Below are 16,224 nucleotides of genomic sequence, written 5' to 3'. Positions count from 1 at the left end.
GCTTGCACCAGAAGCTGCCTATTTAGCACAGCAGACAGAGGCAGGCGATGCTGGGAACAATTATGTTCATTTCCTGGCAGTGTGTTTTCTGGTTGTTGTGATTCCTGCCTCGCTTTAGATTGACAACCGTGCCTTGGCTTGGATCGTGCCTCGTGAACCCTCTTGTGTTGTAGATTTTAATTTTGCCTGGTGGGTTTATTTTGATTGGGAAACTTTTCAAGTGGACTCATTGGCCCAGTATTGGTCTGCTTGTGACTGGACTTACTTGGAACAGTTCTGGGGTTTTGGTGAAGGGAATTGCTGGGGGATATTAATAAACCCACTAAACCAGGGGTGAAATGCTCCCGGTTAGGTCCGGTTCGCCCAAACCGGTAGTAAAAAAGGCTACTGGTTCACCGAACCGGTAGTAAAAATGTTTTTAAAAAAAGTTCCGATAATAAGCTGAGTGACGTGCGATTGTCAGAACTTTTTTTTTTACTTTTTTAGCATTTTTTTACTACTGGTTTGCCCGAATAGGTTGTAAAAAAATGCTTTTAAAAGTAAAAAAAAAAAGGCTCCGAAGATCGCGCGCCACAGCTGATCACACACCCACCCACGCACTGTTCTACTTACCTCATGCCTCCTTTTGGCGTGCACTGTGCACGCACGCACATGCGCGCACCTCACATTTGGTGTGTGGTGGTCACTGCACATACGCATGTGCAGTGCGCATTTGGCGTGCAGCACACATGCACAGCTAGCGAACCGGTAGTAAACCAGTTCAGATTTCACCACTGCACTAAACCATGGTTACATGTGTGTGAGTGGGACAGCACACTTAGGTACCATAATCAATGCTAGAAGAATGTGGTGTGGAGGAGGAAGAGGAGGGGGAGAGGGAGGAGGACTGTTGGGCCCTTGGTGATCTTTGTTGTTTTCTTGGTGAGATTTCATTTTCCAAACTAGGCAACATCATCAATGCCAGGGAATGGGGTTTGTTCTCTGTTTATATACATATATAAGAGAACAAACACTCTTCCCTTCTAGCACTGATGATGTTGTTGTGGCCCGCCGGCAGCCAGTGGAGCTGGCAGCAGAGTCGGACAGTGAGGAGTTTGGGGAGGAACATGGGCCAGTCCTGGGGGCTGGAGAAAGCTCGGACGAGGGCTCTGCATCGGAGGCAGAGAGGGAGTGTTTTGGCCCCCCAGCGGCCTACGCGGATCGTGGCTGATCCCGACGACGAGGAGGCTGGTGTGGTGTTGCGCCAGCAGCCTGCGCAGCCGGCGCTCGCGTCGGACAGCAAGGAGGCTGAAGAGGATGTGGTGCCAGAGGCAGAGACTCAGCCAGGGCCTTCAGAACCTCCAGAGGCTCCTTCAAGTGGAGAGAGCGAAGTGGAGGAGTGTCTCCTCAATGCTCGAGCACGCAGCAAAAGGCAGGAGTGGCTACTCAGGAGGAGGAGGTCTCCTCGAGAGTAAGGCTTGAGGATAATTGGCCACTCCCTTAGCCTATTTAAGTCACACACGGTTAGTAAGTTTCTTGCTGGAAACAACTTGTAATCATCATCAGAGCATTTCTGGAAAAGTCTTATCATATCTTGTTTTCTGGGCTGGTTGCCAACCTTTGCCGGTCTTTGGTTTATTCTTGCTACTTAATAAATTTGATAAGGACCGTTGGTGTGTGTCAATATCCTCGGGAATCCGGAGCTGGGGCAGAACAGGGAGTTAGACAGCAGCAAGGCAGAGGAACAGCTGGAGCCCGTTCCCAGCGTGAGCATGCGCAGAGCTGCCAAAAGACAAGAAAGCAGGGTCGACTCGGGAGTAAAAGCCACACCTTGGAGGTGATTGGCCCCTCCCATAGGAAACAAAAGAGGAGGGAACAGGGAGTGGGCTTTTGTAGGAAACAATTTGTTCATTCCGTGACTCTGAGAGACTCTGTGCCGGGTTTTGCCTTGTACTGCGGTTGGAAACAAGTTACGTGGCAGCTTGCCAAACGAGATAAGGTGTGTTGAGAAATATTCCTTTTGAAAAACTGTTTGGACAAGCCTTGCTGACTGTGAATGAATGTCATTCACAGTTGTGTAAATAAAAGAGGTTTTGCCAGTAATTCCTGCCTCCTGCTTGTTAAGGGGTCGACTGGCGGCCCCCAGGGGGAGGGCCTTCTCTGTGGGGGCACCCACTATCCCCCCAGAGATACGTAGGATCCTGGATCTGCGCACTTTCCGCCATGCTCTTAAGACTCTCCTATTCCAGCAAGCCGGCCTGGCCTAATTTTCTCCCCTGTTTTAAAATTCTTTTAAATCGAAATTTTAATCTGTTTTAAATTATTGGGATTTTTTTAATTGTCTCGGGCTAAATTATTTAATCTGGTTTTAACTATGTTCTTAACTTTTGTATCTATGTATTTTATTTTGTGCCTGTTCACCGCCCTGAGTCCTTCGGGAGTAGGGCGGTATATAAATCTAATAAAACAAACAAACAAACAAAGGGAGCTTGGGTCAGAACAGAACAGATGTTACCTAGTTGGGTAATGAAACTTTCCGCAAGAAAAAGGAGCCTTGATAGTACAGTGGTCTAAGCACCCTGTTATTAACACCAGCTGCCTGCAATTTACTGCTGGTTCGAATCTCTCCAAGGCTCAAGGTTGACTCAGCCTTCCATCCTTTCTAAGGTAGGTGAAATGAGGACCCAGTTTGTGGGGGCAATAAGCTGACTTTGTATAAAATATACAAAAGTATGAAGGCTATTGCTTAACGCATTGTAATGGCTCTCTACCTAAGGGACTACGGTTATAGCCAGCAGGCATTAAGGCAAAAGATTAGCCAGATGTCTTGGATATGTGGCTGAATGGCCTAATACCCGAGAAGATCCTGATTCGTATTGTATACCTGTAGCACGGGAATTCTTGAGCCTCACTTTCTGGTTGTCCATCTTCCCTCACTATCACTTTGGCAAGGTGCCAGCCACTGCTTCCTCCTTTGCCGTCATGCCCTATTCTCACCCTGCTCACCTGCTTCAGGTGGACGGCTTCAATGACGAATTCGTCAGCCTTGATAGAAGGGGGGAAAAAAGAAAGAAAGAAAGAAAGAAAGAAAGAAAGGGTTAAAATGGCAGGCAGAAGGGTCAAGTTCAGGGGTGGGGCTGCTGGGGGTTCGCAGGGGTTCGGGAGAACCTCTAGCTAAAATTCTGTGCAGTTCAGAAAACCCCCAAATCCCACTCCTGGCTGGGCCCTCCCACCCTGCCCCACCCCTCCCAGGAGTCCCCATGCAGCCCGTTTTGGATGCAGGTAAGTGCAAGGCATACACGGAGGCTCAGGGAGGATGAAAAATGGGCCTACCGGAAGTTCGGGAAGACCAGAAATGGGCCCATTTCTGGCCTCCAGAGGGCCTCCGGAGCCTGGGGAGGTCATTTTTGCCCTCCTGGAGGCTCAAGGAAAGCCTCCGGAGCCCGGGGAGGGCAAAAACACCCCCCCCCTCCACTGTGGTGCAAGAGGCCGACTAGGCCACAACCACTATGGCCACACCCACCCAGCAACTGGGCAGAGAACCCCTTGCTAAAATTTTTGACGCCCACTCCTGGTCAAGTTCCACAGGCATTTGTTCCAGAGAGCTAGCGAAGTGGATAAAGATCAAGGAAAATGTTCCTTGAGTTGCCTTAAGCAATGGAGCCTGCCTCACTCATACCATCTGTGAAATGGGAAACATAACAGCCCATTTCCAAGAGATGTTATCACCCCATACTTCAGTATCGTCAGCCATCCTTTGCAGCTCACCACCAGCCCCCAAACAAGGCTGAAATACAGCTAGTCCTCAAATTACAACCACAATTGAGCCCAACATGTCTGTCGCTAAGTGAGACAGTTGTTCAGTGAGTTTTGCCCTATTTTTATGCCCTTCCTTGCCACAGTTGTTAAGTTAAAGTTGTTAAGTTAGTGACACGGTTGTTAAGTGGATCTGGCTTTCCCGTTGACTTTGCTTGCCAGAAGGTCGCAAAAGGGGATCCCATGACCCTGAGACACTGAGGTCGTCATAAATGCGAGTCATTTACCCAGCATCTAGTTACTAAGTCTGCATGACTATTAATCTTCTCATCGTTCCTATCACCCATCTCCTCCCACTTATGACTGTATGACTGTAACCTTGTTGCTGGTATCCTTATGATTTATATTGACTGTTTTCCTATGACTATCATTAAGTGTTGTACCTTATGATTCTTGACTAATGTACCTTTTCTTTTATGTACTCCAAGAGCGAATGCAGCAAGACAAATTCCTTGTGTGTCCAATCACACTTGGCCAATAAAGAATTCTAATTCTATTCTATCTGAATTTTGATCACACGATCATGGAGATATTGCAATGGTCGCAATTGTGAAAAACGGTCATAAGTCACTTTTTTTCCAATACTGTTGTAATGTACTGTTGGCCACTAAATGAATGGTTGTAAGTCAAGGACTTATCTGTAGAAAACTGGCCGCCAGGTTAAAAAAAAAAAAGGAAAGTTGTTTATTCCATTCATTTTCATAGCAGCCACAATTGCAAGAAGGGGGTGGGAGGGGCATTTTGCATGGTGGGAAGCACTGAAAGCCGTCCCTGCCTGGGAGGATTTAAGAATGCCTCCTGGGGCTGCCCTAAGTACAGAAGAACAAGCCCCCACTCCCTCCTTCGCTTGTCAGGGTCAGCCAAATGCCCCTCAGGTAGTTTTCAGATATGTGTCTTCCACACAACAGAAATTGCAATCCAATTGTTATTTCCAAGGTGAATTTGCAGGCTCCCTTGGGATGACTGGATATAGTCTCCATGTAATTTTAAAATCTCTGCAAGCAAGCGGTTCAAACCTCTGGCAGGAATGAACGAACCCTCCTGTCGGAAATGTGCAATGGGGGGGAGAGTGGGAGGGAGGGAGGGAGGGAAAGAGAGCGAGGGAGAGGGAGAAAGAAGGAGGGAGGGAGAGACAGAGGGAGGGAGAGAGAGACAGGCAGACAGAGAGAGGGAGGGAGGGAGAGAGAGGGAGGGACAGGGAGAAAGGAGGGAGGGACAGGGAGGGAGAGAGAGACAGGCAGACAGAGAGAGAAGGGAGGGAGAGGGAGGGAGGGAAGGAGGGAGGGAGGGAGAGGGAGAAAGGAGAGAGGCAGACAGAGAGAGAAGGAGGGAGGGGGAGGGAGGGAGAGGGAGAAAGGAGAGAGGGTCAGGGACAGGGACAGGGAGGGAGAGAGAGACAGGCAGACAGAGAGAGGAGGGAGGGAGAGGGAGGGAGGGAGAGGGATAAAGGAGGGAGGGAGGCACAGGGAGGGAGAGAGACAGGCAGACAGAGAGAGAAGGAGGGAAGGAGAGGGAGAAAGGAGGGAGGGACAGGGAGGGAGGGAGAGACAGGCAGACAGAGAGAGAGGAGGGAGGGAGAGGGAGGGGGAGGGAAGAAGGGAGGGAGAGGGAGAAAGAAGGAGGAAGGGGGGAGAGGGAGGGGGAGAGAGACATACAGAGAAAGAAGGAGGGAGGGAGAGAGAGAGAGGGAAGGAAGGAGGGAGAGGGAGGGAGAAAGAAGGAGAGAGAGAAAGAGAGATGGAGGGGGAGACAGAAGGAGGGAAGAAAGGAGGGAGAGAGAGAGAGAGGGAGGGAGGGAGACTGACTTACACTGCCTTTCTCAAACTTATTAACAGTGTTCACACTATTCTGGAGCACCCGGTCCCCCGTGTCTCCGTGTTGCCCGATGAGACATGCAAAAACATTGGCATCGGTCCCGCTTCCACTCACTGTCCCGGTGCACACGGTCAGTCGATACTTGATTACTGCAAATGAAGAAGTCCACCAATGAAGTCAAGCATCTTGAGATTATGTGCAACTTTGCTCTCTCTACCTCTCCAGAATAAATTCCCCTTTTCTCATATGCCAGTCTTCAATGTCCCCCATAATACCACTGACAGATGATAGATAGATAGATAGATAGTTGATAGATAAGATAGATAGATAATAGATAGATAGCTAGATGATAGATAAATAGATGATAGATAGATAGATAGATAGATAGATAGATAGATGATAGATAAATAGATGATAGATAGATAGAGATAGATAGATAGATAGATAGATAGATAGATAGATAGATAGATGATAGATGATAGATAAATAGATGATAGATAGATAATAGATAGCTACATAGATAGATGATAGATAGATAGTTGATAGATGATAAGATAGCTAGATAATAGCTAGCTAGATGATAGATAAATAGATGATAGATAGATAGATAGATAGATAGATAGATAGATAGATAGATAGATAGATAGATGATAGATAAATAGATGATAGATAGATAGATAGATAGATAGATAGATAGATAGATAGATAGATAGATAGATAATAGATAGCTACATAGATAGATGATAGACAGACAGACAGACAGGCAGGCAGACGGAGGATTGAACATCTTTTTGAGAACTCGGACTCTGGTCAGGTATGGCAAGGCCTGTGACAAATCACGGGGCAGAGCAATAAAAATAGTTTGTCTAGCAGTAGTGACTCTTTGGCTGAGCAGCTAAATCAATTCTTCAGGCGTTTTGAGGTGGAAACAGGAACGATCATCATTCCAGCATCTAGTACACCATCAACATCTACCATCGATAGACAACCACTTCTACTGCAGATCTCTGATGTGAGACGCGCTTTCCAGAATGTTAATATCCGGAAGGCAGCTGGGCCCAATGGAATCATGGGACGAGTTGTCAGGGTCTGCGCTGCAGAGCTAGCTGGAGTGTTCACGGATATTTTCAATCTATCCCTGTCACAGTGTGTTAGGATATGGTTTGAGCCTAACAAGTTGCCCAGGCAATATATGTGTTCTGTGACTTTAATATGAATATGTATTGTGTGACTTTAAAGTTTTCCTGCTGATTCATTGTAATGCTGAGTCATGCTGTAATTAGATAATCACTAGTTGTGAATGTATTTAAGAAAGGTACTGTAACGTATTCAGTTGATGATATGCTACCATAGTGTGTGGAGTTGCTACCATTGTGCTATCATCGGGTGGATGGATCTGCTACCATCGTGGTTTGTGAACCAGAGTGAGTTTGTTATTCTAACCAACTACTGTTTGTGTGGTAAGAAGATTTTTGTATCACTGGACTGATTTAACTGGCAAAGACTTGGATTGATTTAAAGACTATGAGATTGTTTTTTCACCATAAAGTAAACTTTTGATAAACCAGTTTGCACATCTCTTATTCATTGCTTTCAGCAACGTTTCTCTGGGCTCTACACTCTGCTGGTTGGTAACACAACAATATCCTTAACACAGTGCTCTATCCCTACCTGCCTGAAGACACCTATTATAGTGCCAGTCCGTAAGCAGACAGTAGTGGTATCTCTTAATGATTATAGACCAGTAGCTTTAACATCTGTTGTCATGAAATGTTTTGAGAGGCTGGTGCTGAACTATATTAAGGCTAGTCTTTCATCTACTTTGGACCAATGGTGAAATCTAAAATTTGTTACTACCAGTTCTGTGGGCATGGCTAGGTGGGGGTGGGTGAGTAATGTGACTGGGTGGGCATGGCCAATTTTTTTTTTTTTTTACTTTTAAAACTATTTTTTCTATAACCTCTTCAGCGACGAAGTTGTAAAAAAATGCTTTCAAAAGGCTCTGCCGATCCCAGCTGACTTGCCTGATCGGCAGAGACTTTTTTTCTTTTAAATTCCTCTGCCGATCAGGCAACTCAGCTTGGATCGTCAGAGGCATTTAAAAGAAAAAAAGGGGTTTTTTTTCTTTTAAAAGCCTTTGATGATCCCAGCTGATCTGCACGATCATCAGAGGCTTTTTTGTTTTTTACTTTTAAAAGCATTTTTTCGGCCGAAGAGGTTGTAGAAAAAATGCTTTTAAAAGTAAAAAAAAAAGCCTCTGATGATTGTGCGGCTCAGTTGGGTATGGGGGGGGAGGCGCGCAGGGATTTTTGCTACCGGTTCTCCGAACCACCCACCTCCATCGTTACCGGATCAGGTGATCCGGTTCGAACCGGGAGCATTTCACCCCTGCTTTGGACCCATACCAATTTGCATATAGGAGTAATAGATCAACTGACGATGCTATTGTCTCTTGTTGTCCATACTGTATTGAATCATTTGGAACAACAGGGAACATATGTGAGGCTGTTATTTATGGATTATAGCTCTGCCTTTAACACCATTTTACCCAACAGGTTGTTTCTTAAAATGTCCAATTTGGGTATAAATCAGAGGATTGGTTTGTGGATAAAGGATTTTCTGACAGATAGGCCACAGTCGGTAAGGATGGGATCTCACCATTCCTCTACTCTGATTCTAAGCACAGGAGCCCCCCAGGATTGTGTGCTAAGCCCTTTCCTTTATTCCTTGTATACGCATGACTGCACCCCATTGTATAACACCAACGCAATTATTAAATTTGCGGATGACACAACAGTGGTGGGGCTCATTAATAAGAACAATGAGTCTGCTTACAGGAAGGAAGTACAAGGGCTGACATTGTGGTGTAAAGAAAATAATCTTACACTTAACACCAAAAAAAAACTAAAGAATTTATAATTGACTTCAGGAGGAAGAGAGATGTACATTTACCATTGTACATAAATGGCGAGGAAGTGGAGAAGGTGAGTAGTTTTAAATTTCTGGGCATTTATATCTCGGAGGACTTCTCATGGACTATGAATGTTAACATGCTTGTGAAGAAGGCACAGAAGAGGCTGTACTTCCTGAGAATGCTCAGGAAGATAAATCTATCTCAGCATCTACTTCTGACCTACTATTGCAGCACCATTGAGAGATGTTCTGTCCCCAACCACACGCACACACACCAACAGACGTTCAAGAGTTAAAGACCAAACCAGCCGGCAAAATCCTTTTCCTTATGATAACGGAACTTGGCAACAACCTAGTGGCTGCCTGCCAAGAGTTTATTATTTACGAAGAGGAGAGATAACTTCTCCCTGCTTCTGGTACATCAAAAGAAACAGCTCAATAATTACGGAGTCAATCAAGTCCAGAGATAATCCAGCAAAGTCTATAGCAAAAGTCTGGCAATGCAGAATGGCGTGGAAGCTTTCAGCTTTGTTCGTCACAAGGTTTGACTGGCCACCACGCTCCCTTTTATATCCTGTGGGGTGTGGTCCAGTGACTCAGCCTAATCTCGGGCACGCCTTTTCTTCTGTTGCGCGCGCTTATCTCTGTGACGCTGGCGTGGTCCAGTCAAGACTCATTACCCTCATCACTATCCATCTGTGGCTGTGTGGACGTGCTTGGCCCCAGCCCTATCTCTTGCCCTTTGGCGGACACCGAAGGCATTGCCAGAGAGGAGGGTCCTGGAGAGGGAGGCCTTGCCAACTCCTCTCCTTCACTCTAGGAGTCCTCTCCTGCCGATAACACAGGCTCAGGTAACAGAGCCACAACAAGAGTGTCCTCACATAAGGCATTCTTGCATGGTATGGGAGCAGCTCTGCAGCGAACAAAAAAGCTCTACAGAGAATCATTAAAACTGCCAAGAATATCATCGGGCTCCAGCTACCACATCTTCGAATCTCGCTGTTTGAGGAAGTTGCACAACATTCTCAGAGACTCTTCCCATCCTGCTTGCAATCTTTTTGGACTGTTGCCTTCTGGCAGAAGATATAGAACAATTAAAACTCGGACCACACTTTTTCTGAAACAATGAACTAAAGGACCACCATCAGTGAGCTGTTGGACAGCATTACTTGGTCTGTTGTGTGGATGTTTGGGTGGTTTAGGGGTGGGGAATTTGTGGTGGGTGGGGGTGTGTTTGGGGATTGTTATGTGTGTTGGACCTGGTCTTTGGGTGTTAAGTGAATTTCGTTGTATGGGTATACTGTGTATACATGTACAATGACAATAAAGTTATTATTATTATTATTATTATTATTATTATTATTATTATTATTATTATTATTATTATTATATAGATAATAGATAGATAATAAATGGATAGATAGATAATAGATGGATGGATGAATAGATAGATAGATAGGAGCCTGAGTGGCGTAGGAGGCTAATGCCTCCTAAAGCAGCATTTAACATCCAGCTGCCTGCAATTACTGCGAGTTCAATTCTCACCAGGCTCAAGGTCGACTCAGCCTTCCATCCTTTCTAAGGTGGGTAAATTGAAGACCCAGTTTGTGGGGGCAATAAGCTGACTTTGTATAAATATACAAAAGTATGAAGGCTATTGCTTAACGCATTGTAAGCCGCCCTGAGTCTCCGGAGAAGGGCGGCATATAAATCAAATTAAAAAAAAAAAAAAGATAGATAGATAGATAGATGGATGGATGTAAGGTAGATAGATGTACGGGGGAGAGAGAGAGAGAGAGAGAGAGAAATGGATGGCATAGAATGATAGAGAGAGGGGGAAAGAGAGGGGGGAGGGAGGGAGGGAGGGAGGGAGGGAGGGAGGGGGAGAGAGAGAGAAGAGAGACAGATCTTACAGTGATCAGCCCAATATCTTTTAGTGAACTTCCATGATTAAATCTCCCCAGTCCGATTTTAAGACCTTCCCAGTCATCATTTGCACGCACACAATTAAAGGCAACGTTGTGTTGAAAATATTCACCTGAAAACTATTGGAGAAGGTCGGGGGGGGGGAAACTGTTGTCTTTTTGATCATAGTTTCATTTGCATGAACACTAATAGTCATTAGCCACATTTTCGGAATTTTAAAGCAGGATCTGAACCCAGAATCTAAATGAGGTATGCAGATGTATGTAAATTGGGAAATCCACATGAATCCTATGGCTGGACTTTGGCTCTCTCGTGTCCTTAACCAAAGCTCTGGGGGACAAGAAGAGACGCAGGGAAATTTGTGCCAAAGGAAGAGAAGCATCCATTCACTGTTCAAATCTCCCATTTTACAAACTTTGGCAGTTAACCAGCCCGAATTCCACCTGTACGGAGCTATGCAGCTACAGTCTTAAAAACTGAAATAAAACTTCGGCTTTATGGAAGTTGCCAAACAGCCCCCGACGGAGGAACGTGCATCGTTCTTCACAGTCAGCCACTTCACACAGTGCATTAAAAATAACCTTCATCAAAGGCTGGTTTGACACTTTAATCATAACATTTGCAATTGTAATCATCCCAATAACGTCTTAAGAAGCTCCCCTCTGCATACAGATCCGTGGGCAGGTTGGTGCCGGACAGCTGCGGGGGTAAACATCAACCAACTTTTCAAGTGCAAATAAAGCAAGATTGAGAGCTTTGGGGGATCCTTGTCCTTTCCCATTCCAAAGAACTTGACCAAAGAAGACAATCTAAGAAATAGAATAGAATAACAGAGTTGGAAGGGACCTTGGAGGTCTTCTAGTCCAACCCCCTGCTTAGGCAGGAAACCCTACAACACTTCAGACAAATGGTTGTCCAACATCTTCTTAAAAACTTCCAGTGTTGGAACATTCACAACTTCTGGAGGCAAGTTGTTCCACAGCTTAATTGTTCCAACTGTCAGGAAATTTCTCCTTAGTTCTAGGTTGCTTCTCTCCTTAATACGTTTCCACCCATTGCTTCTTGTCCTATCTTGAGATGCTTTGGAGAATAGCTTGGCTCCCTCTTCTTTGCGGCAGCCCCTCAAATATTGGAATTTCTACAGGTAGTCCTTGACGTACGACCACAACTGAGCCCAAAACATCTGTGCTCAGCGAAGATAGTTGTTGAATGAGTTTTGCCCCATTTTACAACCTCCCCTGCCACAGTTGTTAAGTGAATCACTGCAGTTGTTAAGTTAGTAACGTGGTTGTTAATTGAATCTGGCTTCCCCGCTTGCTTTGCTTGTCTGAAGTTTGCCAAAGGTGATCATGTGACCCTGGGACATTGCGTTGAACCAGTGGCCAAGGGTCTGAATTTTGATCACACGACTATGGGGATGTGACCACACAATAGAACCACACAACGGTTGTAAGTGTGAAAACTGATCGTAAGTGACTTTTTTCCAGGGCTGTTGTAACTTTGAATGGTCACCAAATGAATGGTCTTAAGTTGAGGACGACCTATAATATTTTAATATTGTTTTAAATGTTTTAATCTTTTAAGTATTTTTCACCTGCTTTTATAATCTGTAAGCCATCCGGAGTCACTTTGTAGGGGAGATGGGCAACACAGAGATTTAATAAATAGATATAGATGATAGATAGATAGATAGATAGATAGATAGATAGATAGATAGATAGATAGAGGGGGAGAGAGAGAGAGAGATAAGATAAAGAGAGAGAGATGAGATAGAGAGGGGATAGATAGATAGATAGATAGATAGATAGATAGATAGATAGATATGGAGAGGGGGAGAGAGAGAGAGAGATAAGATAAAAAGAGAGATGAGATAGATAGATGGATAGATAGATATGGAGAGGGGGAGAGAGAGAGAGATAAGATAAAGAGAGAGAGAGATGAGATAGAGAGGGGATAGATAGATAGATAGATAGATAGATAGATAGATAGATAGATAGATGGGGAGAGAGAGAGAGAGATAAGATAAAGAGAGAGAGATGAGATAGAGAGGGGATAGATAGATAGATAGATAGATAGATAGATAGATAGATAGATAGATAGATATGGAGAGGGGGAGAGAGAGAGATAAGATAAAAAGAGATGAGATAGATGGATAGATAGATAGATAGATAGATAGATAGATAGATAGATAGATAGATAGATAGATAGATAGATATGGAGAGGGGGAGAGAGAGAGAGATAAGATAAAGAGAGAGAGATGAAATAGAGAGGGGATAGATGGATAGATGGATGGATAGATAGATAGATAGATAGATAGATAGATAGATAGATAGATAGATAGATAGATAGCAGTGGTGGGTTTCAAAAAATTTTATTACCGGTTCTGTGGGCATGGCTTGGTGGGCGTGGTATGGATTGGTGGGCACGGCTTGGTGGGTGTGGCAGGGGAAGGACACTGTAAAATCTCCATTCCCTCCTGATCAGTTGGGACTTGGGAGGTAGAGCATAGATGGGGGCGGGGCCAGTCAGAATTTTTACTACTGGTTCTCCGAACTACTCAAACTTTCCACTACCGGTTCTCCAGAACTGGTCAGAACCTGCTGAAACCACCTCAGATAGATAGATAGATAGATAGATAGATAGATAGATAGATAGATAGATAGGAAAGAGAAAGAGATGTACAGTAGATAGATATAGATGGATGGATGGATAGATAGATAGATAGATAGATAGATAGATAGATAGATAGATAGATAGATAGAAAAGAGAAAGAGATGTACAGTAGATAGATATAGATGGATGGATAGATAGATAGATAGATAGATAGATAGATAGAAGATAGAGAGATAGACAAACAGATAATACATAATAGATGAATTATAGATGATAGATAGATGATAGATAGATAGATAGATAGATAGATAGATAGATAGATAGATAGATGATAGATAGATAGATAGATGATAGATGAGAAAGAGCGAGAGATCTACGGTAGATAGATATAGATGGATAGATAGATAGATAGATGAGAGAGAGAGAGAGATGTACGGTAGATAGATATAGATGATAGATAGATAGATAGATAGATAGATAGATAGATAGATAGATAGATAGGAAAGAGAAAGAGATGTACAGTAGATAGATATAGATGGATGGATAGATAGATAGATAGATAGATAGATAGATAGATAGATAGATAGGAAAGAGAAAGAGATGTACAGTAGATAGATATAGATGGATGGATAGATAGATAGATAGATAGATAGAAGATAGAGAGATAGACAAACAGATAATACATAATAGATGAATTATAGATGATAGATAGATGATAGATAGATAGATAGATAGATAGATAGATAGATAGATAGATGATAGATAGATAGATAGATAGATGATAGATGAGAAAGAGCGAGAGATCTACGGTAGATAGATATAGATGGATAGATAGATAGATAGAAAAGAGAGAGAGAGAGATGTACGGTAGATAGATATAGATGGATAGATAGATAGAAGATAGAGATAGAGAGAGAGATGAGATAAAGAGAGAGAGATGAGAGAGGGGGGATAGATGGAGAGAGAGAGGGAGGGAGGGAGAGGGAGAGAGGGAGAGATCATTGGCATAATGCTAAATCAGGGAAGGAATCTTCAACATTGTTTAAACCAAGCAGGTTCACAGCTTCTCCTTCCTCCCTCTTTTTTCCTCACCTGGCATCACTTCGGCCACCAGTGGTCCTTCTGCGGCCAGCTCCCGCACAATTTCATTGTCATCCTCGTTGATATCTAACCAACGCCCACAGTTGAAGGTGTACTTCTGCTTTGTCAGAGTTTTCAAAAGAGTGACCTTGAATAATTGGGGAAAAAAAGCTGTGAGAATACATAACCCAATGATATATCAGGCGTATTTGGAATCTCATAGTACTTGGAAGGAGATGGTAACAAGGGGTTTATGTGAATAAAAACGGAGTTGAGGTGAATTGGGAAAACAGCAAAACGTTCCTTCTAAAATGTATTAGCATTCTCTTCTGTTAAGGGAGAACCTGAAGTCTTTGGTATTTAAACTGTTTGCACTTCAGATCTATTTAAGAAGTTTATATCATCTGTCTAATAAATCAGGACTTCCTTTCTGTTGGCCCAGGCTATAAGCTCACATCTGGATAAACATATAGGATTACACTGTAAGATTTTAAATCTCAAAACATTTAACTAGACAGCAGGTTACATGCACTTAGAGGGATTATTTCTGGGTAAACGTGCTTAAGACCAAGCTGAGGATGAATTTGCAAAACATTGCATCCTTGTTAATAATATTGTGGATCAAGAAAGAAAAGAAGAATCTTACCGTTAAACATCATCCTTTCCTCAGAGATGACAGCAACAGTAAACTAAGATTAATATGGTTAAGAATTATACAGTGGCTGAAGAGTTGGAACTAACGCGTTTCCCCAAAAATAAGACTTAACCAGAAAATAAGCCCTAGCACAATTTTTCAGGATGCTTGTAATGTAATGTAATGCTACCCCAAAAATAAACCCCAGTTAAGATCATCAGCCAGATGGATGCATTTAGTACTGTATTTCCCTAAAAATAAGACCTAACCAGAAAATAAGCCCTAATAATAGGAGGAGCCTGTTCCTAGTGCACGCATGCGAAGAGCTGCCAGAAGGCAAGAGCACCTAAAGCAAAAAGGACGACTCAGAAGTAAGGCCAGGAGATGATTGGCCCCTCCCAAAAGGCTTAAAAGAGCAGCAATGGCTCTTGGGCTCTTTGTCAGAAAGCAACGTTGCTAAATTTGTTTCTTGTTGGCATCTCTTGCTTCTGCACTTGGTGGGGTTTTGCCAAGAAAAGCCTTTGGCAGGCTGCCAAAGAAGACAAAGGTTTGTGATAAGGCCGAAGGACTTTTTAATTTGGACTAAGCTGAGAATAAAATAATTCTCAGCTGTTCTAATAAAATATGTTTGTTTAGGACTGATTGTGTCTGGTAATAACTACTTGGGCCTAGGACACAGCACCTAGTGCCTCAACTTTGATTGTGTAACCACGGGGATGCTGCAAATCATAAGTGTGAAGTCATAAGTCACTTTTTTCAGTGCCATTATAACTTTGAACGGCCATTAAACGAATGGCTTGTAAGTTGTAGGACTTCTTTTTGCAATCCCCTTTGTCACTTTTTGCTGTTCTTGCTGACATCTGTTCCCATTTGTGTAACTACTTCTTCAAAATACAGTGTTCCAAAATGGACAAGTATGTCCATTCCAATGGCTCGAAGTGGATAATCAAGATTAGAAATGATACACCAGAGTTTTCAAATGGCAAAGAGTCCTTAAGAGTAGAAAATCTGCTCGTTCTTGCTGAATATCAACCTGGGTCAGCGTTAGGAGTCACCTGTGAGCTCTCAAAAAGCTATTAGTAATGCATTTGTGCGACTGTTAATGTGGCTTACTCTCCAAACGGTTCACTTCTGAAACGACCTGTTTTTCTTCTTACCTTGTTGAGATGCCAGCCAGAAAAAGGACTCCGTTTCTCGTGCCATATCCGAACTTTGAATAACGTGCCCAGATCTGGGAGCTCAATCTATACAAATAAACACAACAGAATAACAACGTTGGGAGGGACCTTGGAGGTCTTCTAGTCCAACCCCCTGCTCAAGCAGGAGGCCCTATACCCATTTCAGACAAATGGTTGTCCAATCGCTCCTTAAACGCCTCCAGTGATGGAGCACCCAGAACTTCTGGAGGCCAGTTGTTCCACCGATTGTTTTGTTTTGTTAAAGAGTCC

General features: G+C 43.5%; 1 protein-coding gene across 1 annotated transcript in view; it reads right to left on the bottom strand.

Annotated features, from left to right (window-relative positions):
• LOXHD1 (lipoxygenase homology PLAT domains 1) overlaps window positions 1–16,224 on the bottom strand; it is a 205,397-nt gene that overhangs the window by 131,155 nt on the left and 58,018 nt on the right. The window contains exons 11-14 of the mRNA XM_070934571.1: window positions 15,934–16,020; window positions 14,155–14,290; window positions 5,605–5,759; window positions 2,864–3,024 (exon numbers count right to left, since the gene is read on the bottom strand). Coding sequence (XP_070790672.1) covers window positions 2,864–3,024; window positions 5,605–5,759; window positions 14,155–14,290; window positions 15,934–16,020 — 539 coding nt within the window. The remainder of the gene's footprint in view (window positions 1–2,863; window positions 3,025–5,604; window positions 5,760–14,154; window positions 14,291–15,933; window positions 16,021–16,224) is intronic.

The sequence above is a fragment of the Pituophis catenifer genome, unplaced genomic scaffold (genome assembly GCF_029215685.1).
Source record: "Pituophis catenifer annectens isolate HBS135680 unplaced genomic scaffold, rPitCat1.0.hap2 SCAF_2, whole genome shotgun sequence".
Lineage (NCBI taxonomy): Eukaryota > Metazoa > Chordata > Lepidosauria > Squamata > Colubridae > Pituophis > Pituophis catenifer.
This window is presented reverse-complemented; position numbering and strand designations above follow the sequence as displayed.